A 24175-nucleotide genomic window follows, 5' to 3' on the forward strand; every position below is an offset into this window, starting at 1 on the left:
ACCTCCTCCAGCTTATCCGGGGGAATACCAAGGCGTTCCCAGGCCAGCCGAGAGATATAATCTCTCCAGCGTGTCCTGGGTCTGCCCCGGGGCCTCCTCCCGGTGGGACATGCCTGGAACACCTCACCCAGGAGGCGCCCAGGAGGCATCCTTGTCAGATGCCCGAACCACCTCACCTGATTCCTTTCGATGTGGAGCAGCAGCTGCTCTACTCTGAGCCCCTCCCGGATGGCCGAACTTCTCACCCTATCTCTAAGGGAGAGGCCAGCCACCCTTCGGAGGAAGCTCATTTCCGCCGCTTGTATCTCCGATCTCGTTCTTTCGGTCACTACCCACAGCTCGTGGCCGTAGGTGAGGGTAGGGACGTAGACCGACCGGTAAATTGAGAGCTTCGCTTTTACACTCAGCTCCCTCTTCACCACGATGGACCGGTGCAGCGTCCGCATTACTGCAGCTGCAGCCCCAATCCGTCCACCCTTTTCCGGCTGAGAACCATGGCCTCAGATTTGGAGGTGCTGATCCTCATTCCCGCGGCTTCACACTCGGCTGCGAACCGTTCCAGTGCGAGCTGGAGGCCCTCACCCGATGAAGCCAACAGAACCACATCATCCGCAAAAAGCAGATGACGTGAAATATATTATTATTATATTAATGAAATAATTACGTATTTTAAATACAGTTGGAAAATGCTTCAAACATTGATAAGAAGAATCCACACAATAAAACAAACAAACAAACAAACATGTCCCAACAAGCAATTTAAGACAGGACAGCTTTACTGTCAGTGTGCGAGGACAAAGTTACAGCAAACATCCCTCCTGGAATGAGGCATGTGATTAGCAAAATATGAAAAGACATTATTTATCATCCAACAAAAGGTTTAAGATTTAACATTGGATCTCTAACTCTTTCTCTCTCTCTCTCTCTCTCTCTCTCTCTCACACACACACACACACACACACACACACACACACTAACAAATCAGCTAAAAACATTAAGCTTGGTGGTTTTCATGTGACCATCATGAGGCTTATGCGCAAGTTCACTAAGGAAGCTCTGTAGTCACACGTCTGTCTGCTTCCCGGGTGTTTGGCAGCTAATGTAAGTTTTACATCACTTCCACTTTCCCATGCTTGTCAAGCTGGTTGTGACATCACGGGTCTAGTCCAATCAGCACTCAGCCCTCCTTCTTTAGGCCAATCAGCCTTCACTCCATGTACTTAAAATCTCACTGCGCATCTGTGATTCTTCTTTTTAGATGCCTTCGTACAACCCACCTCCTCCCCATCGCCACCACCTTTCACTCATCTCTGTCAGGCGCCATTCAAGCCTCCATCTTCATCTCCACCACCAGCATCTATACTCTGGGGGTCCTTCCCTAATCGCTATCACAGCTGTGATTGTGTTCTGCTGCGCTGGACCATCGGAGTCTAACCACCAATGCATGAACTAGACGCGTGGTTTCTCTCTCTCTGTCTTTAGCTGTTGGTCACATTTATTTGCAAGTCAGCTGTAGGTTGATGATCCTAAACTATTTCAGCCGTCACACGCTGATGTTGAACTCCACCCGCTGCATCATATCTGCACCTAAATGGCAACTTGAAACAATACTTAAATCTTCATTTCATACATGTAAAGTGACACAATGCATCATTAATGATATATCAGCATCAATGATAACTGAATAATAATAATAACCTGTCGGTAAACTATTAACATAATCACATCAGTGGTTTATAACACAAAGATGTTTTTAATCTCCAGTCACATCAACAATACATTTGTTCAGCACTGCTCAAAATTCAGTCTTCCTGCTGCTTCTGATGAGAACATCAGGTTGTTGTCTTGGTGATTTCTCTCAAACGCTCCTTCGTTTCTGACCTCGCTGCCCTCTGCTGTGAATAAAGATGCTTCAGTCCTTCAATGAAAATAAGAAATAGTTTTATTTGATCACATGATTAAAGTACTCTGAGAAATAGCCTGGACAGAGGAAAGTGAGCAAAGTGTTTAAGTGTTTGTGGTTGGTGTTAGATTAGGCTTGAAATTAAAATGATAACAGAGGACTATGGACACTTATTAGAAGAAATGAAAAATGAAAATAAAAAAGAGCCCGAAGGAAGATTAAAAAATGTCAACAGTGCAGAAAAACAGTATAAAGAGTGACTTACTCCTGACTGTCTCTGATCTTAGTTTCAGATGTCTTATTTATCTTGAGATTCCTGTGTGAAAAACGGAAAAATTTTAAAACAGTTAAAGCTGCAGAAACATTTACAGGGAGTGCAGAATTATTAGGCAAGTTGTATTTTTGAGGAATAATGTTATTATTGAACAACAACCATGTTCTCAATGAACCCAAAAAACTCATTAATATCAAAGCTGAATGTTTTTGGAAGTAGTTTTTAGTTTGTTTTTAGTTTTAGCTATTTTAGGGGGATATCTGTGTGTGCAGGTGACTATTACTGTGCATAATTATTAGGCAACTTAACAAAAAACAAATATATACCCATTTCAATTATTTATTTTTACCAGTGAAACCAATATAACATCTCCACATTCATAAATATACATTTCTGACATTCAAAAACAAAACAAAAACAAATCAGCGACCAATATAGCCACCTTTCTTTGCAAGGACACTCAAAAGCCTGCCATCCATGGATTCTGTCAGTGTTTTGATCTGTTCACCATCAACATTGCGTGCAGCAGCAACCACAGCCTCCCAGACACTGTTCAGAGAGGTGTACTGTTTTCCCTCCTTGTAAATCTCACATTTGATGATGGACCACAGGTTCTCAATGGGGTTCAGATCAGGTGAACAAGGAGGCCATGTCATTAGTTTTTCTTCTTTTATACCCTTTCTTGCCAGCCACGCTGTGGAGTACTTGGACGCGTGTGATGGAGCATTGTCCTGCATGAAAATCATGTTTTTCTTGAAGGATGCAGACTTCTTCCTGTACCACTGCTTGAAGAAGGTGTCTTCCAGAAACTGGCAGTAGGACTGGGAGCTGAGCTTGACTCCATCCTCAACCCGAAAAGGCCCCACAAGCTCATCTTTGATGATACCAGCCCAAACCAGTACTCCACCTCCACCTTGCTGGCGTCTGAGTCGGACTGGAGCTCTCTGCCCTTTACCAATCCAGCCACGGGCCCATCCATCTGGCCCATCAAGACTCCCTCTCATTTCATCAGTCCATAAAACCTTAGAAAAACCAGTCTTGAGATATTTCTTGGCCCAGTCTTGACGTTTCAGCTTGTGTGTCTTGTTCAGTGGTGGTCGTCTTTCAGCCTTTCTTACCTTGGCCATGTCTCTGAGTATTGCACACCTTGTGCTTTTGGGCACTCCAGTGATGTTGCAGCTCTGAAATATGGCCAAACTGGTGGCAAGTGGCATCTTGGCAGCTGCACGCTTGACTTTTCTCAGTTCATGGGCAGTTATTTTGCGCCTTGGTTTTTCCACACGCTTCTTGTGACCCTGTTGACTATTTTGAATGAAACGCTTGATTGTTCGATGATCACGCTTCAGAAGCTTTGCAATTTTGAGACTGCTGCATCCCTCTGCAAGATATCTCACTATTTTTGACTTTTCTGAGCCTGTCAAGTCCTTCTTTTGACCCATTTTGCCAAAGGAAAGGACGTTGCCTAATAATTATGCACACCTGATATAAGGTGTTGATGTCATTAGACCACACCCCTTCTCATTACAGAGATGCACATCACCTAATATGCTTAATTGGTAGGAGGCTTTCGAGCCTATACAGCTTGGAGTAAGACAACATGCATGAAGAGGATGATGTGGACAAAATACTCATTTGCCTAATAATTCTGCACTCCCTGTATCAGGAGAAAATGCAACACAGACACGTTTTAATAGGATTACCTGTTGTGAGATTTTGTTCTATGATGGACAAAGATGAGTGCAGCAACACAACTAAAGGCAACCAGCAACACAGAGGACAGAATGACTGAAATCCTGATTGCTTTTGAGAAAACAGAGGAAAGAAGGAAAAATTAATTCAAACATAAAATAAAAAAAGATGGAAAAAAACTGAACTCAAAAACATACAAATGTGAATTCACCTAAATTTCTGCGTTTAGATCCAAAGTCTTCATCTAGACCTGGAAAAAAAGGAAACATTACAATCACAGTGTAATCATCAATTATAAATCAGTGACTTTAAAAGAGTTTCTCACCATCACCATCACCATCATCATCATCATCATCATCATCACCATCACCACTACCATCATCAGGAATCGTCACCATCACCTCTCTGTGAGGAGCAGAGAGCACTCGTGCTGCACATCCCACCTGTGTGCTGTGTTTACATGAACCTGAGAGCACAGCTGTAGTGGTGACAGTGAATGTAGCGTTGGTGTTGGACACACTGACAGTGTTGTACTGTGAGAAGCTGAGGTCTTGTTGTGAGACACTGAGTGTTACAGTGGGAGCAGGTCGACCAGTGGCTGAACAGGAAACAACCCACTCTTCAGTAGAGTTTGACTCTCTGACATCAACAACAGGTTCATGCAGCTCTGTGAAGGATCAGGAAATATCATCACATCACTATATTATTTTTAGTCTCCTCTTGTTGGTTAAAGAAGGTAAAAGTTCTTACCATAAACTCGGAGGCAGGTTCTACCTGTGAAGGCTCCTTCAGGATAAGTGTTAAACAGACAGCGATAGCAGCCTTCATCCTGCTCTGTTACATTCCTGATGACTATGGAGCAATTCTGTAGTCCAGTGTATTTAAACTTGACTTTGTCTTTAAAGCCATCATTCACTCTCTGACCAAAGTACTTGTTGTAGGTGGCAACATTTGTCTCCACATCACGTGAGATTTTCTGCCATGTGACCTGAAGGACGTCTTTAGTCTCTAAGAGCTGACAGCTGAATTCAGCATCTTCTCCCACTGCTGCCAGCACAGTCTGCTGTGTTTGGATCACTGCTGTTAGAGCTGCACAAACAAATAGACATGTGAGGCATGAGCACCAAGTGTGTGTCTGCTACTTATCAGCTGCAATAAAACCTGTAGGCATCTCACTGTAAAGTTTTTCATAATCACGTTTTGAGTGTATTTTCGATTTCTTATGTTATATTGGAAGTCTGTTTACTTCTTGTTTGGTTATTATTAGTAAGGAGTTAGTTGAGTTTCAGTCTAGTTTAGGTTTTATCTATGTCCCCGTGTTTGTCAGTCTTTTTCTGTATTTTGTGTCAGTCTTTCATGTGTTTCTTGTCTGCGTGTTTCAGGTTATCAAGCTTGTCTTCTCGTGTCCAGTCTCTCCAGCTTTCCTGCTTTATTTCGAGGAGTCCAGTGTTTCCATGTTCAGTGTGTTTTGTTTTACTTCCCCTTGTGGCGTAATGTTCATTTGTATCAGCCGTGTCTCCACTTCCATCGTTACCTTTGTTTGGATTATTTCATAGTTATGTTGGTTGCATGTTCCTGTCCAGTTTCATGTCCATGTCCGTTGTCATCATCTTCATAGATAGTTTTAGTTTTTCCCAGTTTAGGTTTTAGTTTTGTTTCGCCCTAATGTCATCTTGCCTGGTTTTCTGTTTTTTGTGTCAGCCACAATAAAGGCTCACTTTTGGTTAAACTTCAGTACATTTCTCCTGCGCCTGCTTTTGAGTCCGTTCCTTAAACACACGGCCGCTCAGCTGTGTCAAATGTTAAAAACGTTGCCCCTTCAGTGGTCCTCTAGAAGTCTGGGGCCCGGTTCTCCTTCATGCTTGCTTCATAGGGTTTTTTTTAATTAATTTGTGCTTCGTACACAACAGCATTGGTACAATTAATGTTAAATATTCTTTTATTCTCCTCAACTCTAAAACTATACTAAAATATAACGACAGCATCCATCTTGTCATAAAACGACTAAACAGCTGATACATGAACAAAATAACTCACAAGCTTTCAAATTTGAGCATTTTTATTTCCTTGAAATCAGGTTGCCCTCATGTAAATGTGTTTATTTACATTCATTCAAGGAGCTCCCAGGTGTTAAATTCAAACAGGACACCTGACAAACAAAAAATGTCATATTTAACGATATGTTCACATTTAATAATATCCAGAGTACCTTTTAGTTAGAATCACTGCCATGTGGTAGGTTTGCCTCAGCCAAATGGTTAAGGTGTGGTTTACATCCATGTCTGTCCACTTATGGTACAGTATACACATGTAGTCAGTTATAGCCAAACACCTTTGATTACTGAATTACGTTCACTTCATTAATGAAGTGAATGTAATTCACATTTGTCTGAACATTTGTCTGAGATTAACTCTTTGGGGTCTTTACCTTACAATATAACATACTTGACTGTTTAAGTGGTGCCACATGATTAAAACTGAACAGATCTAAAGAAGATGTTCCTGAACTTTGGGTTTATTCGAACAGGACGGATGGATAACCACAGAACTTTTCCCCATATGATAACTACAACACATAATAAATTAAGACAGATTACTGTCCCAAACTTAAAGATAAAAGTTCATTTACTGGACTTGTTTTGTCAGTGAAGAGCAAAGTACAATTAGAAGTGCTTGTTCTGATGAAAAGTTAAACTGTAGCAGCGTAGTGAATAAGGATCTGTGTCCACGAATCCTCAGCAGTGACAACACTTACATCATAGTTCAAAATCCTTAATCTTTCACATCTTTCTCTCCACGGGGTTCAAATGCTCTTAGCTGTTTAAGTAGAGGAAAAAGTCTGACATATTTCACGGCCATTAAATGTTAGACAAGACTCTGAAAACGAGGTTACGGTTACAAACAAAAACCTCTGCTTGTGCGCACAGACCCTAAATCACAATAAATAAGACAATAGTAAGACAAATTACTACAAAGTGACACCAGAGGCTGGAGAAGAGCAAGCATAAAGTGACACATTGTGTGTGCACAATTTCTCTTGTTACCACTCTTCATATACCAGTGTGACAAAGTCCTGAATGCAGCCTGCATGTTAGTCCATCAAGGTCCATCTGAGCTTTAAATAAATCTCAGGCTCAGCCATTGAGACTAGTCGCAATTTATTCTGAGGAAAAAAAGAGAAACAACAACACATTTTTAAAAAGTTTGTATTTTTATAATTTTTTTACTTTGAACATAAACAACAGAAACAAAAAAAGGATTAGGGCTGTGCGATATGACGATATATATCAGATGACGATATAAAAATTTATATCGTTTCATATTATACACTATTGTTTGTTTTGTGCAGTTGCAAAATAAACTGTTTACGGCAATATTTTTTTCATGGTTTTGATGGTCACTGTAGTTGCTATATTATTTCTTAAAGTTCTCTCCTTCTCTTATACTTAAAATAACCACACTATGGACGGACACGTGACTGTTTTTACGCGTACTTTCGTTACCAACAATGACGGTAAAACCATCGTGTGGCTCCGCCGTCCACTTGTTTATTTTCCACAAAAACCTTTCACAATAAAGCTCAAGTTTCTGTTGAGACTTTTCAAAATAAACTGAAATGATAAACATTATTCTCAAACATAAAATTTCAGAATATGCATCAAACAAATGACCTCAAATAAAAACATCAAGTAACTATAAATGGCGCTTACAGTCACCACGCAGATGAAGGCACAGAGAATACCAGCATGGCCAGCAAGGATGAGGCAGAACCAGCTAGCTCCAAACAGAAGGACCAGTCAAAACAAATCGAGGACCTTATTGTTAAACGAGAGGCTACCTCTGTAGCATGGACATGGTTTGGTTATGAAAAGTCTGACACGCCCCAGAAAACTGTACTATGCAAATTATGCCACAAACTGGTCCCCACCACCACTCAAACACGACAAACCTCTTTAACCACCTACACAAGAATCACATGAAAGAGTTTCGAGAGAGTTTACGAATGAAAAGCAAAAAAGAGTCGTCAGGTGCTCAAAATAATCCTTAGACTCAAACGTTAGAACAGGCTTTTCCTCGCAGCACGCCGTGTTATAAATACTCAGAAAGAAAATGGCGGCCGTTTAAACTCATGTCTAAAAATGTATAGTTTCATGCATCGGTCAAAACACTCGACTCCAGGTCGAAACAGGACCCCAGCTGAAAACACTTCACATAAGTCGAGTTGCCCGAGAATCACAGAATTTACAGAAAATGCACTATTTTGTGATATATATCGTTATCAGGAGAGAAATGTCTTATATTGGGATGTGAGATTTTGGTCATATCACGCAGCCCTACAAAGGATTATAATTCACGTTGAGTTGCATACACATAACACCATTCTGTTGCAACAAAAGCAGTTTATAATTAAAGTAACATACATACCTTGAAAAACTAAATCAACCACAACATTAAACTCACCTTGTTTCTGTAGAGAAGGTGATCAGGGTTTTTCTTCATTTCCTGAGACCAGCTGCTCTGGATCATCACCAGCTTGTATCTTCGTCTTTTTTTTCACACGGGGAAGTCTTTCCTTTTCTTGGCCATTGCTCTGCACTGGAAAACCAAAGTGTGTGATCAAAGGTGAAATAAGGGATATTTTTCCACTGCAGGACTTAGAGTGCTTCAAGTAGTGATAGCTGTTGATCCATTTCTCAAATAATCTGTAAGGATATGGATTTTTAAGAAAGATACAAATATCTCTGCTTATATTTGGCTAAAAGCTTGATATAGACACAACAGTTTATAATATGTCAGGATCCCCCACAAGGCATATAAAGCCCCTGCACACCAGCACTGCGCTTACATTATAGTTCAATCAATAAATAGTTATTATTGATTTATTATTGAATTCTTTTAGTAATAATTATTAGTATTTAATCACATTAGCACAGTGGGTAACAAAAATATTCCACATACTAGAAATGCTGCTCAACATTTCATAAATTACATTTTCAACAAATGTTGGAGTAAAAACACAGTTACAGGGAAAATGTGTCTGTCTGTAAATATTAACTAAACATTTCTATGTGCTACAAAATAGACATAATTGTAAATGTGCTGAGGTGAAACTATACTTTCAATAATATTACCACTACAGCCTGCTAACCACCGAAATAATCTATGCTGGTCAGCTAGCTAAAAGTCTTTACTTTAGCAGCCCAAATCAGAGGCTAACATTAGTAATACCCAGAGAGACACAGACAGCTAACTATAATATTTATGAAAACTGGTTCAGCCACTGAAGGACAAAACCGGTGGTATCACAGTAAAAATTATTTTTAACATTAATTAAAATGGAAAGCTTAAGTCATGTTAAACCTAACTAACGATTATTTAAAAAATGAGTCAGCAAAATATTCCTGACTTGTCTGGAGACAGCCGAAACCAGTTAACAAATAAATTAACAATTCTTTCTAAATAAAAATACGTGGTCTTTTGAAAAACATTATTTTAATAAAAGAAAACATGAGTTTTAATACTTACCACAGAGATCTTGCACTTACTTTTCCCTCCTTTTCGGGTTCTTTTTCCCCACAATGCATTGCAGTAGTTGAGACATACAGAAAAATACCTGTAAATGACTAATACGGAAAATTCCTTCACGTTTATACAGTAGATTGTACTGTTTTTTTTTTTTTACAGTGTAAACAATCAAGTGGACCAGTACAGCATAAGGTCCACTTGGGAAAATAAATCTGTTGGCCATTTTTCTTGGCTTTCAGACAGTAATTCTGATTACTACAGTTCTGGACAGGACAGGGAAAAAATAATGATAATAGTAATTCTTAGTTGTAGTATGAAAATGGCCTATCTCATATTTTGTTATCTAACATAAAAAGTGGGAATCAATTAAACATTATGTTTTTACAAAATGAACAATACTCATACTGTACCAAACATCTCCTGACTGCTGAAGATTTTAATGAATACTAGAATGGTGTATTGGGTATACTCCAGTGATAATGTTGTAGAGTAAAAAAAAAATATGGGAAGAGAAAATTAATTAACAAACATGTTCATTAAACCAGTATTAAGAACAGTTTTTTCTTCCGTGTGGAGCATCAGCTGCAGTAAACGCTTAATGAAAATAATCCATATTCACAGAAATAAAATCTAATGTCTCCACTGTTCGTATAGAATCTCTCATGGCTTCAGATGAAAAACAAAAATCATACTTGTGACCTCTTTGAGATCAGTTTCTAATAATTACGAGTGAAACGTTTTTTCTTCACCCATCCACAAAACAGCTTTAAAAACAAAACGGAGAATAGTGAACACAGCTTACCTTCAGAACAGACCATTAGAAGAGAAAGCAAATATACAATTGCACCATCCGCCATGCTGTAAAGAGAGTAACACGAGCTGTTTCTATAGTGTGCGTTTGGTATTTTAAAGACATAAAAAGAAAATTACATTAAGTGGTTCTTACATATGAGGTGGGGGGGGGATTCCACGCAGTTGTGGAATTTTTCTGTGTTGTTTTTGCTCACGTGTAGTGTTGACTCATTTTTTAGAAACTTTATTTCACCACAGCAGCAAGTTTATTTATCCCAGGTAGATAAAAATAACCCATATTCAGTCTGTAGTGAACGTTCCGATGTATTATTAGGGGCAAATTAAGAAGAAAAAAAAATTGATGTTGAGAATAAAGTTCAAATCATGACATGCCTACAACGCCTTGGGATTGTCACGGGGTGTTCTCTGTGAAGAAAAACCCCTTCTAAAACCGGAAGATCAGTGGAGGATTCAAGGCAATAGAGAATATAAAAACTAAGTTTCTAAAAAATAAATTATTTCACATGAAAACAACAATAAAATCCCCGCAGGGGCAAGGCTCCGAACTCCGCTATCCTGTGCTCAACGTTCTCCTGTCTCGTTGTCTCCCGAGATAGGACGTCCTTCTGTCACTGAACTGCTCACCACTGAGGCTGTTTCTCAAGACTAAATACAAAATCTACAGGAATTATGTACAGATTTAGTTCTTTATTATAAATGATCAGGATAGTGATGGTAAATTTGATTCTTTTTACTGAATTGAGTTTTAATGAGTCACTCACCAAAGTGAATCGGATTTTTTGAGTCATTTGATTCACTGAGTCAGTTGACCAAAGAGTGCAAAAAATGTACATTTTCACTCAAACTTAATTTGTTTCTCTTTTCATGTAAATCCTACTGCTAAGATGAATGATTCTAAAAGAAAACAACTATTATATAGAGCAAAAAAGAGCAAAAACATTTCTAAAATTAAGCAATTTCCTATCAAAATTGCTTAATAAACATTTATTTATTTTTATTTTATTTTGTTTTATTTTTATTTTATTAGTATTTTCCTTAAATGTGTTAAATATATATTTTCTCATCTAAATGTCCACTGAGCTGTGAGCCAGGGGGCAGTAATACGCCTTAACATTCGTTGCCAACCAAGAAGAAGAAGAAGCTGTGAGCCAAGAGGGAGGGGGTGAGTGAGTGAGTGATTCGTTCGCTCTATGGTCGTGTCCAAATTCATGGGCTGCATCCTCCTGAGGCCGCATTTGTAGACTGATTACGGCATAGCGACGCGCCGAAGGCTGTCCAAATTCGTAGACTCCTCCGAATGCAGCCGACAAATGCGTCCTCCTTTTCCCCGAATTTGAAGGATGGGTCGGGTGTGTCCTTCGTGGCCTACCATATCCCAGAATTCATAGTGCGGCCCAGCCAAACTCCAGTTTCCAACAATGGCGGCCGCTACTAAGTTTTAAAATTACTCATACTAATCTTTCTGGGTCACAAAATAAACTTTTAACACATTTTCAGGCGAGAAAGTAGTTGTGTAAACATCAAATATCTGCTCGGTTTATCAAGATATCGCATATTTGCAAAAGTGCTTCGACGTTTTCGGAGGCATCTGCTACCCACCAGCTCGATAGCTCGCCGGGAGCTCGAGGGTCACTGATGCGGCCGAGAACGGCACAACTCCCGGCACATCATTTTCAGATCACCGTGGACTTTCGCTGCTCGGGTTAAACGTGATATATAAGTGACTTAGACAACCTAAAAATGTTATTGTTGGGCTTTTTTCAGTGTTTTGTTTGTTCGTCAGTAAATCGGTTTGGCTGAGATTAAAGTTATTAGATTAGATAAAATAAAACTTTATTAATCCCCCGGGTGGGTTCCTCCTTGGTTTTTACACAGCTGACTAAACGTCAAACAGAAAACTGATTAAACAGAAGTATGAGACAGTCGAGAATTTACGCCAGTGTCCCGTTATATTTTAGATAGCAAGGAGCAGACGGCTGAGTTTATTAAACTCCACCGAGACAGCAGTGACGCTAATCAGAAGGCTAGACCGTCCAATTTCACGGCCGTTTACTTCCGGCCTACCCGACCTTCTGAGGACCCGGCCCACGTAGACTGCGAAGGCCGGGTCCTCAGGAGGATGCAGCCCATGAATTTGATTCAGCACAGGAAGGAGGGGGTGAGTAGCTCAAATGTGCTGTTAGCATGTTAGCAGAGCAATGCTACTGTGAACCGAGGAGCTATTTTCTTGATATGAGCTTCTACTCAGGTTTTTTTCTTCCATTTAAGAGCAGAAATTTTTTTGTTACGATACTGGATGTTGTGTTTTTCTCCACAATTTCAATTATAAGCTAAATACATTGCTGCTAACAGCAACAGGGATGAGTCACTGAGTCAGTTGGCCTTGTGAATCATGATTCATGAGTTAGTAAAGTGATTCTCGAGTATTGAACGATTTGTTCATGATTCGCGCATCACTAATTCAGACGTTATTCTAAGTTTCGCAAACCGTTACTAAATCCGGCCCCAGATACTACTCTTAGAGCTGACTTTAATTTTCCACTTAAGTTGCAGACTTGCATTTTTTTTCGTTGGCTGACAATACTGGAATATTTCAGTCAGCTGGTTCCCATTATCGGACATCACGCGCACAGAGACTGCGTCATCTCAGGGTTTTTTCTCTTTCCTCTGCCACAGGTCTGAGTCTCTCCCTCCCTCTCTCTCTCTCTCTCTCTTTCACACACACATGCACACACACACACGCGCTATCACTCGTGTTTCGCGGACTTACCCGGAAACTTCCTCTTGCAGTTTCCTGTCTAGTTGCTTAGTTTAGTTTCTCAGAACTAGATTTGCGTGGGCAGCCTGAAACTGATGACTTATTGTGTGGTTGGTTCGCGGTCTGCTTCTTGTTTACATTTTGGCTGGGGCACCCATCTCTGTTTTTTTGTTTTTCTTCGTCCATTTTTAGTAACTATCGCTAAAAGCTTGTTGCATCTGTCCTTTGGGACATTAAGCAACATCGTACAACAACACGTTTTCCAACACAAGCTGACTCTTGCCTGGAAAGATCGAGCGCTGATGTCTCCTGACATACGAAAATTTAGGCAGACTGACAGTCAGCTGCTTCTTTCTGTTGTCAAAATGGAGTCAGAGGTTCGATTTAAATCAGACTAGTTTGCTTTTTTTGGCTGGCTGTACTGACATGCTGCAATAGTATTTTAATTTGAGGCTTTCGGTCTCATCCTTGTTGAACGTAAAATTTAAATAACGTCACTCCGAGTCTTTAATAAGCTGCCAATTTGAGAAACTTTACAGCACGTTAGTCATTATTATCCCCTATTCACTGTACAGCGGAACATCCCGAAGCACTTCAGGCTTATTAACACTCTGAGCCAGAGTTTAACAAGCTTAATTCTGTGCTGCTGTTTCTGTTGCAGTCCTAAATTTTAGTGTTACAATATAACAGTAGCAGTTTTGGAGTTTTTACGTGCTTTGTCTGTAGGGGCCACCGTAAATATAGTTTTATTTATTCACTCCACATAAAATGTAATAAATAAATCATATGATACAATAACCAGCTATTTACATTTCAACTTTTAACTATTTAATTTTCAGCTTTTTCCTTTTAAACAAATTTAAAGTGAAACAACACAAAACATTGCAAACCACAACACAATTAAATATAAATTAAAATATGAAAACTAAAAGAACATGCATATTCTCTGTCATATAGGCCTGCATGAATAAACTTTCTGAATCCTTTATCATCCGCAACCGAAAATAGTTGTGGATGATTACTATACCTTTCTAATGTGACGTTGTTGTCCCTGGCTCTCTTTCTCTGTCTCTCCCTCCAGCTCTGTTCCTGTGCTACTGCTAATGTAACTACTGCCCCTCCCACCTCTTCCCAGCGCAAAGCACAAGGCTCGCATGCGTGCAGAGTGAAGTGGAAAAAAAGTGCGAGAGAGGGTGAGAGAAAGAAAAACAAAAATCCACGGCTCCCAATAAGGAACCAGCTCGCCTCGTTCACTTCAAAGACTTGGCTCTAAGAGCCGTTTCATTCACGACCGACACATCACAAAAAATTTCATCAGGCACCTGAGTTCCTTGGTCTGCACCCCTGGGCGGAGCCAGCATCTCTCCTGCAATCCCGCACACCTGAAGCTGATTCTGGGTAATAAGGTTGAGGTTTTAAGGTCCACTCAGACTCTCCTTTGCCGCCAGTTTGTCATCGACTTCACGTTGGTGTCTGTTTTGGCAGTAGGTTTTGACTAGTGATGGCCAAATGAAGCTTTCTGAAGCACTGAAGCTTGTATCGAAAAACGGTTCATTACTCGAAGCTTTTCAACACAGTCCTCTCTGGTGACATCTGGTGGCCAGAAATATGAAGCGCAGCTTGAATCCACAAAATAAAACCAACTGCTTCATTATGATTGCCCACTCTACAGAGTGGAATTCTGTCTGATATTGGGCCGCTGTTGTGTTGCTTTGAACGTGTATTCTTTGGTGGTTAAAAAAATGTGTTTTATTTGTTTAATAAATAATTTTGATCAGTAAACTCTCCTTGTTTAAACATGCGCCATGGTTTGGTCTTCCTTTGCTTGTGACTTCTTGATGTTGGTAAATACAATAATTGAAAAATACCACATTACATATAATATACATATAATAAGGTACAACACATTATGGAGTAGGCTTCTGCTGTGAGGTCCTGCCTCCATGCACTTGTGCATGTGCTAGACGGGTATATTTATAAATAATATTATATTAGGGAAATTTTCCAAGACATATTTTTGACCTGGGGGTAGAATTGATTGTGAACTGGAAAGGGAAAATGCTTATGAACTTGCAAATTAAAAACAAATTAAAAAGTAGCCCTTTTTCATTTTTATTTAAGAAGAGAATTTGTTCTAGTGTGCGATAGCCGAACCTGTTCCTTTTCGTGGAGATAATTTGTCCTGCCTTAAGGAACATCCCTTCACACAGATGCAGTTATACAGTCTAACTGGGCCCCACAAACTATCAGATAAAGAGAATAAATGAATTCAATTGCTGCACATTTGGCAGACTAACATTTTCAGATTAATTAAACAATAAAATATATATTTTTTTACAACATTACAAGTAAAGAGTCAAGTGGAAGTTTTTCTAAAGTTCTTTAATGATATTTATATTATGGAAGCAGATTTTTGACATTTTACTTTTTCCCCGTTTTCAGATCAAATAAACACCCACAAAACAAAAGCAAACAGCCAGAACACAAAGCTGGAAAACCCACCCGATTGACAAAAATCAACTCAAAATACTCCCACACAACAGAACCTCCTCTATTCCTCGCTGGCTCCAAATCTCTCAGTGGAATGATCAGTGGTTCGCTATCTGTCACCATCAAAACACTCCACAATGAATTGTCCAAAGCACAAAAATGTTGGACTTCCAAATGGTCCTAACACACTGTGTGCTCTGTGTCACTTTAACACTGTGCTGTGAGAAAGTAACATGTGTTATTATGGTGACGTTACCGCGGGAAAAGCATTTTTGCAGCTCAGTGTTGAAGCTGCAGTTCACAACAAAGGTTTGCATGTTTTCGCTGTAACATGTGAAGCTTAGTACAATCCTATATTTTAAAGTGCGTGACATTTGCCAAGTATAAAAGGTCTTTTATAGCGGGTTTCCCTCGCTTACGGCCATACCACCCTGAACACGCCCGATCTCGTCTGATCTCGGAAGCTAAGCAGGGTCGGGCCTGGTCAGTACTTGGATGGGAGACCGCCTGGGAATACCAGGTGCTGTAAGCTTTTGCACTCCCACACACAAACTGCAGAGGGCGCCGCTGCTCACTCAGTGGAGGCAGCTTGAGGAAAAGCTTCATGACAACGCTCCTCATTGCATTTCCCTTTTGTGCAAAACAAAACAAAAGAACAGCAGGAACGAAATATTTAGGAAATACACTAACTTATTTATTCTGTAAATGTAGAGAATGTCTACGGCTAGTCCGTCTGGGCTCAATAGTGAGGAACTCGTTAACCTTGTAGCGTGCAGCGGGCACAGTGTCAACCTGACACTCTTGTGCAAACAGTTTTAACTCTTATTGGCTGCCGACTGCGGCCCCGAAGAATACTGAATAAATGCGCATCAGTGTGCTACCCTGAGCAGGGAACACGATATCATGGAGTTTCTAACATGGAGCAAGGTGAAGGTGACGCGACTATGCAGGACCGCCCCTGGTTACCTTCAGAGATCAGATGAGAACAGGCTGGTATGGCCGTAAGTGAGAGGCTTCCTCGACAACGGGCTTCATGTAGATACTGTAACCCATTTATTGGGATTTAAAAAACAATTTAGAGTGAAGGATATTGATTAGTTTCTACTTTTATTTTTAATAGCTGCCCATGACAGCACAGTTATAATGCATACTTAATGCAGCAATATTCACGTCATAAACAATTGTGAGTGTTTGCACAAAAACATCTACAGGTGCTCTGTGCATGTACAGTGATACTGATGTAACGCTTGAAGAATTTGACATTACTACATGAGTGGAAGAGCTCTTTGCGCAAGACTCACTAACCATCCTATTGGAAAATGAGCTTAAAGAGTGCCTCAGATCCGTTTCACTATTGAAACTGTCATTTGTGTGTTGAAATGCAAAAGCTTACGGCACCTGGTATTCCCAGGCAGTCTCCCATCCAAGTACTGACCAGGCCCGACCCAGCTTGGCTTCCGAGATCAGACGAGATCGGGAGCGTTCAGGGTGGTGTGGCCGTAAGCGAGGGACTGCTTGACAAACAGCCTCTTTATACATGCTGTGATGACGCAGTCATGCTTAGGTTTTTATGTCCTGTATATAAGTTGAATTGTCCAAAGCACAAAAATGTTGGACTTCCAAATGGTCCTAACACACTGTGTGCTCTGTGTCACTTTAACACTGTGCTGTGAGAAAGTAACATGTGTTATTATGGTGACGTTACCGCGGGAAAAGCATTTTTGCAGCTCAGTGTTGAAGCTGCAGTTCACAACAAAGGTTTGCATGTTTTCGCTGTAACATGTGAAGCTTAGTACAATCCTATATTTTAAAGTGCGTGACATTTGCCAAGTATAAAAGGTCTTTTATAGCGGGTTTCCCTCGCTTACGGCCATACCACCCTGAACACGCCCGATCTCGTCTGATCTCGGAAGCTAAGCAGGGTCGGGCCTGGTCAGTACTTGGATGGGAGACCGCCTGGGAATACCAGGTGCTGTAAGCTTTTGCACTCCCACACACAAACTGCAGAGGGCGCCGCTGCTCACTCAGTGGAGGCAACTTGAGGAAAAGCTTCATGACAACGCTCCTCATTGCATTTCCCTTTTGTGCAAAACAAAACAAAAGAACAGCAGGAACGAAATATTTAGGAAATACACTAACTTATTTATTCTGTAAATGTAGAGAATGTCTACGGCTAGTCCGTCTGGGCTCAATAGTGAGGAACTCATTAACCTTGTAGCGTGCAGCGGGCACAGTGTCAACCTGACACTCTTGTGCAACCAGTTTTAACTCTTATTGGCTGCCGACTGCGGCCCCGAAGAATACTGAATAAATGCGCATCAGTGTGCTACCCTGAGCAGGGAACACGATATCATGGAGTTTCTAACATGGAGCAAGGTGAAGGTGACGCGACTATGCAGGACCGCCCCTGCTTAGCTTCAGAGATCAGATGAGAACAGGCTGGTATGGCCGTAAGTGAGAGGCTTCCTCGACAACGGGCTTCATGTAGATACTGTAACCCATTTATTGGGATTTAAAAAACAATTTAGAGTGAAGCATATTGATTAGTTTCTACTTTTATTTTTAATAGCTGCCCATGACAGCACAGTTATAATGCATACTTAATGCAGCAATATTCACGTCATAAACAATTGTGAGTGTTTGCACAAAAACATCTACAGGTGCTCTGTGCATGTACAGTGATACTGATGTAACGCTTGAAGAATTTGACATTACTACATGAGTGGAAGAGCTCTTTGCGCAAGACTCACTAACCATCCTATTGGAAAATGAGCTTAAAGAGTGCCTCAGATCCGTTTCACTATTGAAACTGTCATTTGTGTGTTGAAATGCAAAAGCTTACGGCACCTGGTATTCCCAGGCAGTCTCCCATCCAAGTACTGACCAGGCCCGACCCAGCTTGGCTTCCGAGATCAGACGAGATCGGGCGCGTTCAGGGTGGTGTGGCCGTAAGCGAGGGACTGCTTGACAAACAGCCTCTTTATACATGCTGTGATGACGCAGTCATGCTTAGGTTTTTATGTCCTGTATATAAGTTGAATTGTCCAAAGCACAAAAATGTTGGACTTCCAAATGGTCCTAACACACTGTGTGCTCTGTGTCACTTTAACACTGTGCTGTGAGAAAGTAACATGTGTTATTATGGTGACGTTACCGCGGGAAAAGCATTTTTGCAGCTCAGTGTTGAAGCTGCAGTTCACAACAAAGGTTTGCATGTTTTCGCTGTAACATGTGAAGCTTAGTACAATCCTATATTTTAAAGTGCGTGACATTTGCCAAGTATAAAAGGTCTTTTATAGCGGGTTTCCCTCGCTTACGGCCATACCACCCTGAACACGCCCGATCTCGTCTGATCTCGGAAGCTAAGCAGGGTCGGGCCTGGTCAGTACTTGGATGGGAGACCGCCTGGGAATACCAGGTGCTGTAAGCTTTTGCACTCCCACACACAAACTGCAGAGGGCGCCGCTGCTCACTCAGTGGAGGCAACTTGAGGAAAAGCTTCATGACAACGCTCCTCATTGCATTTCCCTTTTGTGCAAAACAAAACAAAAGAACAGCAGGAACGAAATATTTAGGAAATACACTAACTTATTTATTCTGTAAATGTAGAGAATGTCTACGGCTAGTCCGTCTGGGCTCAATAGTGAGGAACTCGTTAACCTTGTAGCGTGCAGCGGGCACAGTGTCAACCTGACACTCTTGTGCAACCAGTTTTAACTCTTATTGGCTGCCGACTGCGGCCCCGAAGAATACTGAATAAATGCGCATCAGTGTGCTACCCTGAGCAGGGAACACGATATCATGGAGTTTCTAACATGGAGCAAGGTGAAGGTGACGCGACTATGCAGGACCGCCCCTGCTTAGCTTCAGAGATCAGATGAGAACAGGCTGGTATGGCCGTAAGTGAGAGGCTTCCTCGACAACGGGCTTCATGTAGATACTGTAACCCATTTATTGGGATTTAAAAAACAATTTAGAGTGAAGCATATTGATTAGTTTCTACTTTTATTTTTAATAGCTGCCCATGACAGCACAGTTATAATGCATACTTAATGCAGCAATATTCACGTCATAAACAATTGTGAGTGTTTGCACAAAAACATCTACAGGTGCTCTGTGCATGTACAGTGATACTGATGTAACGCTTGAAGAATTTGACATTACTACATGAGTGGAAGAGCTCTTTGCGCAAGACTCACTAACCATCCTATTGGAAAATGAGCTTAAAGAGTGCCTCAGATCCGTTTCACTATTGAAACTGTCATTTGTGTGTTGAAATGCAAAAGCTTACGGCACCTGGTATTCCCAGGCAGTCTCCCATCCAAGTACTGACCAGGCCCGACCCAGCTTGGCTTCCGAGATCAGACGAGATCGGGCGCGTTCAGGGTGGTGTGGCCGTAAGCGAGGGACTGCTTGACAAACAGCCTCTTTATACATGCTGTGATGACGCAGTCATGCTTAGGTTTTTATGTCCTGTATATAAGTTGAATTGTCCAAAGCACAAAAATGTTGGACTTCCAAATGGTCCTAACACACTGTGTGCTCTGTGTCACTTTAACACTGTGCTGTGAGAAAGTAACATGTGTTATTATGGTGACGTTACCGCGGGAAAAGCATTTTTGCAGCTCAGTGTTGAAGCTGCAGTTCACAACAAAGGTTTGCATGTTTTCGCTGTAACATGTGAAGCTTAGTACAATCCTATATTTTAAAGTGCGTGACATTTGCCAAGTATAAAAGGTCTTTTATAGCGGGTTTCCCTCGCTTACGGCCATACCACCCTGAACACGCCCGATCTCGTCTGATCTCGGAAGCTAAGCAGGGTCGGGCCTGGTCAGTACTTGGATGGGAGACCGCCTGGGAATACCAGGTGCTGTAAGCTTTTGCACTCCCACACACAAACTGCAGAGGGCGCCGCTGCTCACTCAGTGGAGGCAGCTTGAGGAAAAGCTTCATGACAACGCTCCTCATTGCATTTCCCTTTTGTGCAAAACAAAACAAAAGAACAGCAGGAACGAAATATTTAGGAAATACACTAACTTATTTATTCTGTAAATGTAGAGAATGTCTACGGCTAGTCCGTCTGGGCTCAATAGTGAGGAACTCGTTAACCTTGTAGCATGCAGCGGGCACAGTGTCAACCTGACACTCTTGTGCAACCAGTTTTAACTCTTATTGGCTGCCGACTGCGGCCCCGAAGAATACTGAATAAATGCGCATCAGTGTGCTACCCTGAGCAGGGAACACGATATCATGGAGTTTCTAACATGGAGCAAGGTGAAGGTGACGCGACTATGCAGGACCGCCCCTGCTTAGCTTCAGAGATCAGATGAGAACAGGCTGGTATGGCCGTAAGTGAGAGGCTTCCTCGACAACGGGCTTCATGTAGATACTGTAACCCATTTATTGGGATTTAAAAAACAATTTAGAGTGAAGCATATTGATTAGTTTCTACTTTTATTTTTAATAGCTGCCCATGACAGCACAGTTATAATGCATACTTAATGCAGCAATATTCACGTCATAAACAATTGTGAGTGTTTGCACAAAAACATCTACAGGTGCTCTGTGCATGTACAGTGATACTGATGTAACGCTTGAAGAATTTGACATTACTACATGAGTGGAAGAGCTCTTTGCGCAAGACTCACTAACCATCCTATTGGAAAATGAGCTTAAAGAGTGCCTCAGATCCGTTTCACTATTGAAACTGTCATTTGTGTGTTGAAATGCAAAAGCTTACGGCACCTGGTATTCCCAGGCAGTCTCCCATCCAAGTACTGACCAGGCCCGACCCAGCTTGGCTTCCGAGATCAGACGAGATCGGGCGCGTTCAGGGTGGTGTGGCCGTAAGCGAGGGACTGCTTGACAAACAGCCTCTTTATACATGCTGTGATGACGCAGTCATGCTTAGGTTTTTATGTCCTGTATATAAGTTGAATTGTCCAAAGCACAAAAATGTTGGACTTCCAAATGGTCCTAACACACTGTGTGCTCTGTGTCACTTTAACACTGTGCTGTGAGAAAGTAACATGTGTTATTATGGTGACGTTACCGCGGGAAAAGCATTTTTGCAGCTCAGTGTTGAAGCTGCAGTTCACAACAAAGGTTTGCATGTTTTCGCTGTAACATGTGAAGCTTAGTACAATCCTATATTTTAAAGTGCGTGACATTTGCCAAGTATAAAAGGTCTTTTATAGCGGGTTTCCCTCGCTTACGGCCATACCACCCTGAACACGCCCGATCTCGTCTGATCTCGGAAGCTAAGCAGGGTCGGGCCTGGTCAGTACTTGGATGGGAGACCGCCTGGGAATACCAGGTGCTGTAAGCTTTTGCACTCCCACACACAAACTGCAGAGGGCGCCGCTGCTCACTCAGTGGAGGCAGCTTGAGGAAAAGCTTCATGACAACGCTCCTCATTGCATTTCCCTTTTGTGCAAAACAAAACAAAAGAACAGCAGGAACGAAATATTTAGGAAATACACTAACTTATTTATTCTGTAAATGTAGAGAATGTCTACGGCTAGTCCGTCTGGGCTCAATAGTGAGGAACTCGTTAACCTTGTAGCGTGCAGCGGGCACAGTGTCAACCTGACACTCTTGTGCAACCAGTTTTAACTCTTATTGGCTGCCGACTGCGGCCCCGAAGAATACTGAATAAATGCGCATCAGTGTGCTACCCTGAGCAGGGAACACGATATCATGGAGTTTCTAACATGGAGCAAGGTGAAGGTGACGCGACTATGCAGGACCGCCCCTGCTTAGCTTCAGAGATCAGATGAGAACAGGCTGGTATGGCCGTAAGTGAGAGGCTTCCTCGACAACGGGCTTCATGTAGATACTGTAACCCATTTATTGGGATTTAAAAAACAATTTAGAGTGAAGCATATTGATTAGTTTCTACTTTTATTTTTAATAGCTGCCCATGACAGCACAGTTATAATGCATACTTAATGCAGCAATATTCACGTCATAAACAATTGTGAGTGTTTGCACAAAAACATCTACAGGTGCTCTGTGCATGTACAGTGATACTGATGTAACGCTTGAAGAATTTGACATTACTACATGAGTGGAAGAGCTCTTTGCGCAAGACTCACTAACCATCCTATTGGAAAATGAGCTTAAAGAGTGCCTCAGATCCGTTTCACTATTGAAACTGTCATTTGTGTGTTGAAATGCAAAAGCTTACGGCACCTGGTATTCCCAGGCAGTCTCCCATCCAAGTACTGACCAGGCCCGACCCAGCTTGGCTTCCGAGATCAGACGAGATCGGGCGCGTTCAGGGTGGTGTGGCCGTAAGCGAGGGACTGCTTGACAAACAGCCTCTTTATACATGCTGTGATGACGCAGTCATGCTTAGGTTTTTATGTCCTGTATATAAGTTGAATTGTCCAAAGCACAAAAATGTTGGACTTCCAAATGGTCCTAACACACTGTGTGCTCTGTGTCACTTTAACACTGTGCTGTGAGAAAGTAACATGTGTTATTATGGTGACGTTACCGCGGGAAAAGCATTTTTGCAGCTCAGTGTTGAAGCTGCAGTTCACAACAAAGGTTTGCATGTTTTCGCTGTAACATGTGAAGCTTAGTACAATCCTATATTTTAAAGTGCGTGACATTTGCCAAGTATAAAAGGTCTTTTATAGCGGGTTTCCCTCGCTTACGGCCATACCACCCTGAACACGCCCGATCTCGTCTGATCTCGGAAGCTAAGCAGGGTCGGGCCTGGTCAGTACTTGGATGGGAGACCGCCTGGGAATACCAGGTGCTGTAAGCTTTTGCACTCCCACACACAAACTGCAGAGGGCGCCGCTGCTCACTCAGTGGAGGCAACTTGAGGAAAAGCTTCATGACAACGCTCCTCATTGCATTTCCCTTTTGTGCAAAACAAAACAAAAGAACAGCAGGAACGAAATATTTAGGAAATACACTAACTTATTTATTCTGTAAATGTAGAGAATGTCTACGGCTAGTCCGTCTGGGCTCAATAGTGAGGAACTCGTTAACCTTGTAGCGTGCAGCGGGCACAGTGTCAACCTGACACTCTTGTGCAACCAGTTTTAACTCTTATTGGCTGCCGACTGCGGCCCCGAAGAATACTGAATAAATGCGCATCAGTGTGCTACCCTGAGCAGGGAACACGATATGCAGGACCGCCCCTGGTTACCTTCAGAGATCAGATGAGAACAGGCTGGTATGGCCGTAAGCGAGAGGCTTCCTCGACAACGGGGTTCATGTAGATACTGTAACCCATTTATTGGGATTTAAAAAACAATTTAGAGTGAAGGATATTGATTAGTTTCTACTTTTATTTTTAATAGCTGCCCATGACAGCACAGTTATAATGCATGCATACTTAATGCAGCAATATTCACGTCATAAACAATTGTGAGTGTTTGCACAAAAACATCTACAGGTGCTCTGTGCATGTACAGTGATACTGATGTAACGCTTGAAGAATTTGACATTACTACATGAGTGGAAGAGCTCTTTGCGCAAGACTCACTAACCATCCTATTGGAAAATGAGCTTAAAGAGTGCCTCAGATCCGTTTCACTATTGAAACTGTCATTTGTGTGTTGAAATGCAAAAGCTTACGGCACCTGGTATTCCCAGGCAGTCTCCCATCCAAGTACTGACCAGGCCCGACCCAGCTTGGCTTCCGAGATCAGACGAGATCGGGCGCGTTCAGGGTGGTGTGGCCGTAAGCGAGGGACTGCTT

At 41.6% G+C, this 24175-nt stretch overlaps 1 protein-coding gene and 12 non-coding genes across 13 annotated transcripts; 6 read left to right on the plus strand and 7 right to left on the minus strand.

The window, feature by feature from the left end:
• Positions 1–752: 752 nt before the first annotated feature.
• On the minus strand, positions 753–14053 carry LOC146548033 (OX-2 membrane glycoprotein-like). The gene is made up of 8 exons (XM_085266257.1): positions 13991–14053; positions 10195–10250; positions 4617–4955; positions 4192–4533; positions 4078–4116; positions 3878–3977; positions 2169–2219; positions 753–1918 (listed from the first exon to the last, which is right to left on the minus strand). The coding sequence occupies exons 2-8, from the start codon at positions 10247–10249 to the stop codon at positions 1786–1788; spliced, it is 1059 nt and encodes a 352-aa protein (XP_085122383.1). The 5' UTR covers position 10250; positions 13991–14053; the 3' UTR covers positions 753–1785.
• Positions 14054–15866: 1813 nt separating this feature from the next.
• Positions 15867–15985, plus strand: LOC146548034 (5S ribosomal RNA). The gene has a single exon (XR_014890987.1). It is a non-coding gene; the product is annotated as a 5S ribosomal RNA (ribosomal RNA).
• Positions 15986–16839: 854 nt separating this feature from the next.
• LOC146548035 (5S ribosomal RNA) lies at positions 16840–16958 on the minus strand. The gene has a single exon (XR_014890951.1). It is a non-coding gene; the product is annotated as a 5S ribosomal RNA (ribosomal RNA).
• Positions 16959–17315: 357 nt separating this feature from the next.
• On the plus strand, positions 17316–17434 carry LOC146548036 (5S ribosomal RNA). The gene has a single exon (XR_014890988.1). It is a non-coding gene; the product is annotated as a 5S ribosomal RNA (ribosomal RNA).
• Positions 17435–18288: 854 nt separating this feature from the next.
• On the minus strand, positions 18289–18407 carry LOC146548037 (5S ribosomal RNA). The gene has a single exon (XR_014890944.1). It is a non-coding gene; the product is annotated as a 5S ribosomal RNA (ribosomal RNA).
• A 357-nt stretch (positions 18408–18764) lies between these two features.
• LOC146548038 (5S ribosomal RNA) lies at positions 18765–18883 on the plus strand. Its single transcript, XR_014890989.1, has one exon. It is a non-coding gene; the product is annotated as a 5S ribosomal RNA (ribosomal RNA).
• Positions 18884–19737: 854 nt separating this feature from the next.
• On the minus strand, positions 19738–19856 carry LOC146548039 (5S ribosomal RNA). The gene has a single exon (XR_014890945.1). It is a non-coding gene; the product is annotated as a 5S ribosomal RNA (ribosomal RNA).
• Positions 19857–20213: 357 nt separating this feature from the next.
• Positions 20214–20332, plus strand: LOC146548040 (5S ribosomal RNA). Its single transcript, XR_014890990.1, has one exon. It is a non-coding gene; the product is annotated as a 5S ribosomal RNA (ribosomal RNA).
• An 854-nt stretch (positions 20333–21186) lies between these two features.
• On the minus strand, positions 21187–21305 carry LOC146548041 (5S ribosomal RNA). Its single transcript, XR_014890946.1, has one exon. It is a non-coding gene; the product is annotated as a 5S ribosomal RNA (ribosomal RNA).
• A 357-nt stretch (positions 21306–21662) lies between these two features.
• On the plus strand, positions 21663–21781 carry LOC146548042 (5S ribosomal RNA). The gene has a single exon (XR_014890991.1). It is a non-coding gene; the product is annotated as a 5S ribosomal RNA (ribosomal RNA).
• Positions 21782–22635: 854 nt separating this feature from the next.
• LOC146548043 (5S ribosomal RNA) lies at positions 22636–22754 on the minus strand. Its single transcript, XR_014890948.1, has one exon. It is a non-coding gene; the product is annotated as a 5S ribosomal RNA (ribosomal RNA).
• A 357-nt stretch (positions 22755–23111) lies between these two features.
• Positions 23112–23230, plus strand: LOC146548044 (5S ribosomal RNA). The gene has a single exon (XR_014890992.1). It is a non-coding gene; the product is annotated as a 5S ribosomal RNA (ribosomal RNA).
• An 814-nt stretch (positions 23231–24044) lies between these two features.
• LOC146548045 (5S ribosomal RNA) lies at positions 24045–24163 on the minus strand. The gene has a single exon (XR_014890949.1). It is a non-coding gene; the product is annotated as a 5S ribosomal RNA (ribosomal RNA).
• Between the last annotated feature and the right edge of the window lie 12 nt (positions 24164–24175).

The sequence above is a fragment of the Mchenga conophoros genome, linkage group LG23 (genome assembly GCF_057382185.1).
Source record: "Mchenga conophoros isolate Kocher_MC1m ecotype Shallow Benthic linkage group LG23, M_conophoros_male_GT1.1, whole genome shotgun sequence".
NCBI lineage: Eukaryota > Metazoa > Chordata > Actinopteri > Cichliformes > Cichlidae > Mchenga > Mchenga conophoros.

Coding starts and splice junctions, on each gene's coding strand:
- LOC146548033 (XM_085266257.1), bottom strand. CDS start 10,249: ATGGCGGATGGTGCAATTGTATATTTGCTTTCTCTTCTAATGGTCTGT. Junction 4,956..10,194: donor TCTAATGGTCTGTTCTGAAG/GTAAGCTGTGTT, acceptor TTGTTTGTGCAG/CTCTAACAGCAGTGATCCAA. Junction 3,978..4,077: donor ATCTAAACGCAGAAATTTAG/GTGAATTCACAT, acceptor TTTTCTCAAAAG/CAATCAGGATTTCAGTCATT.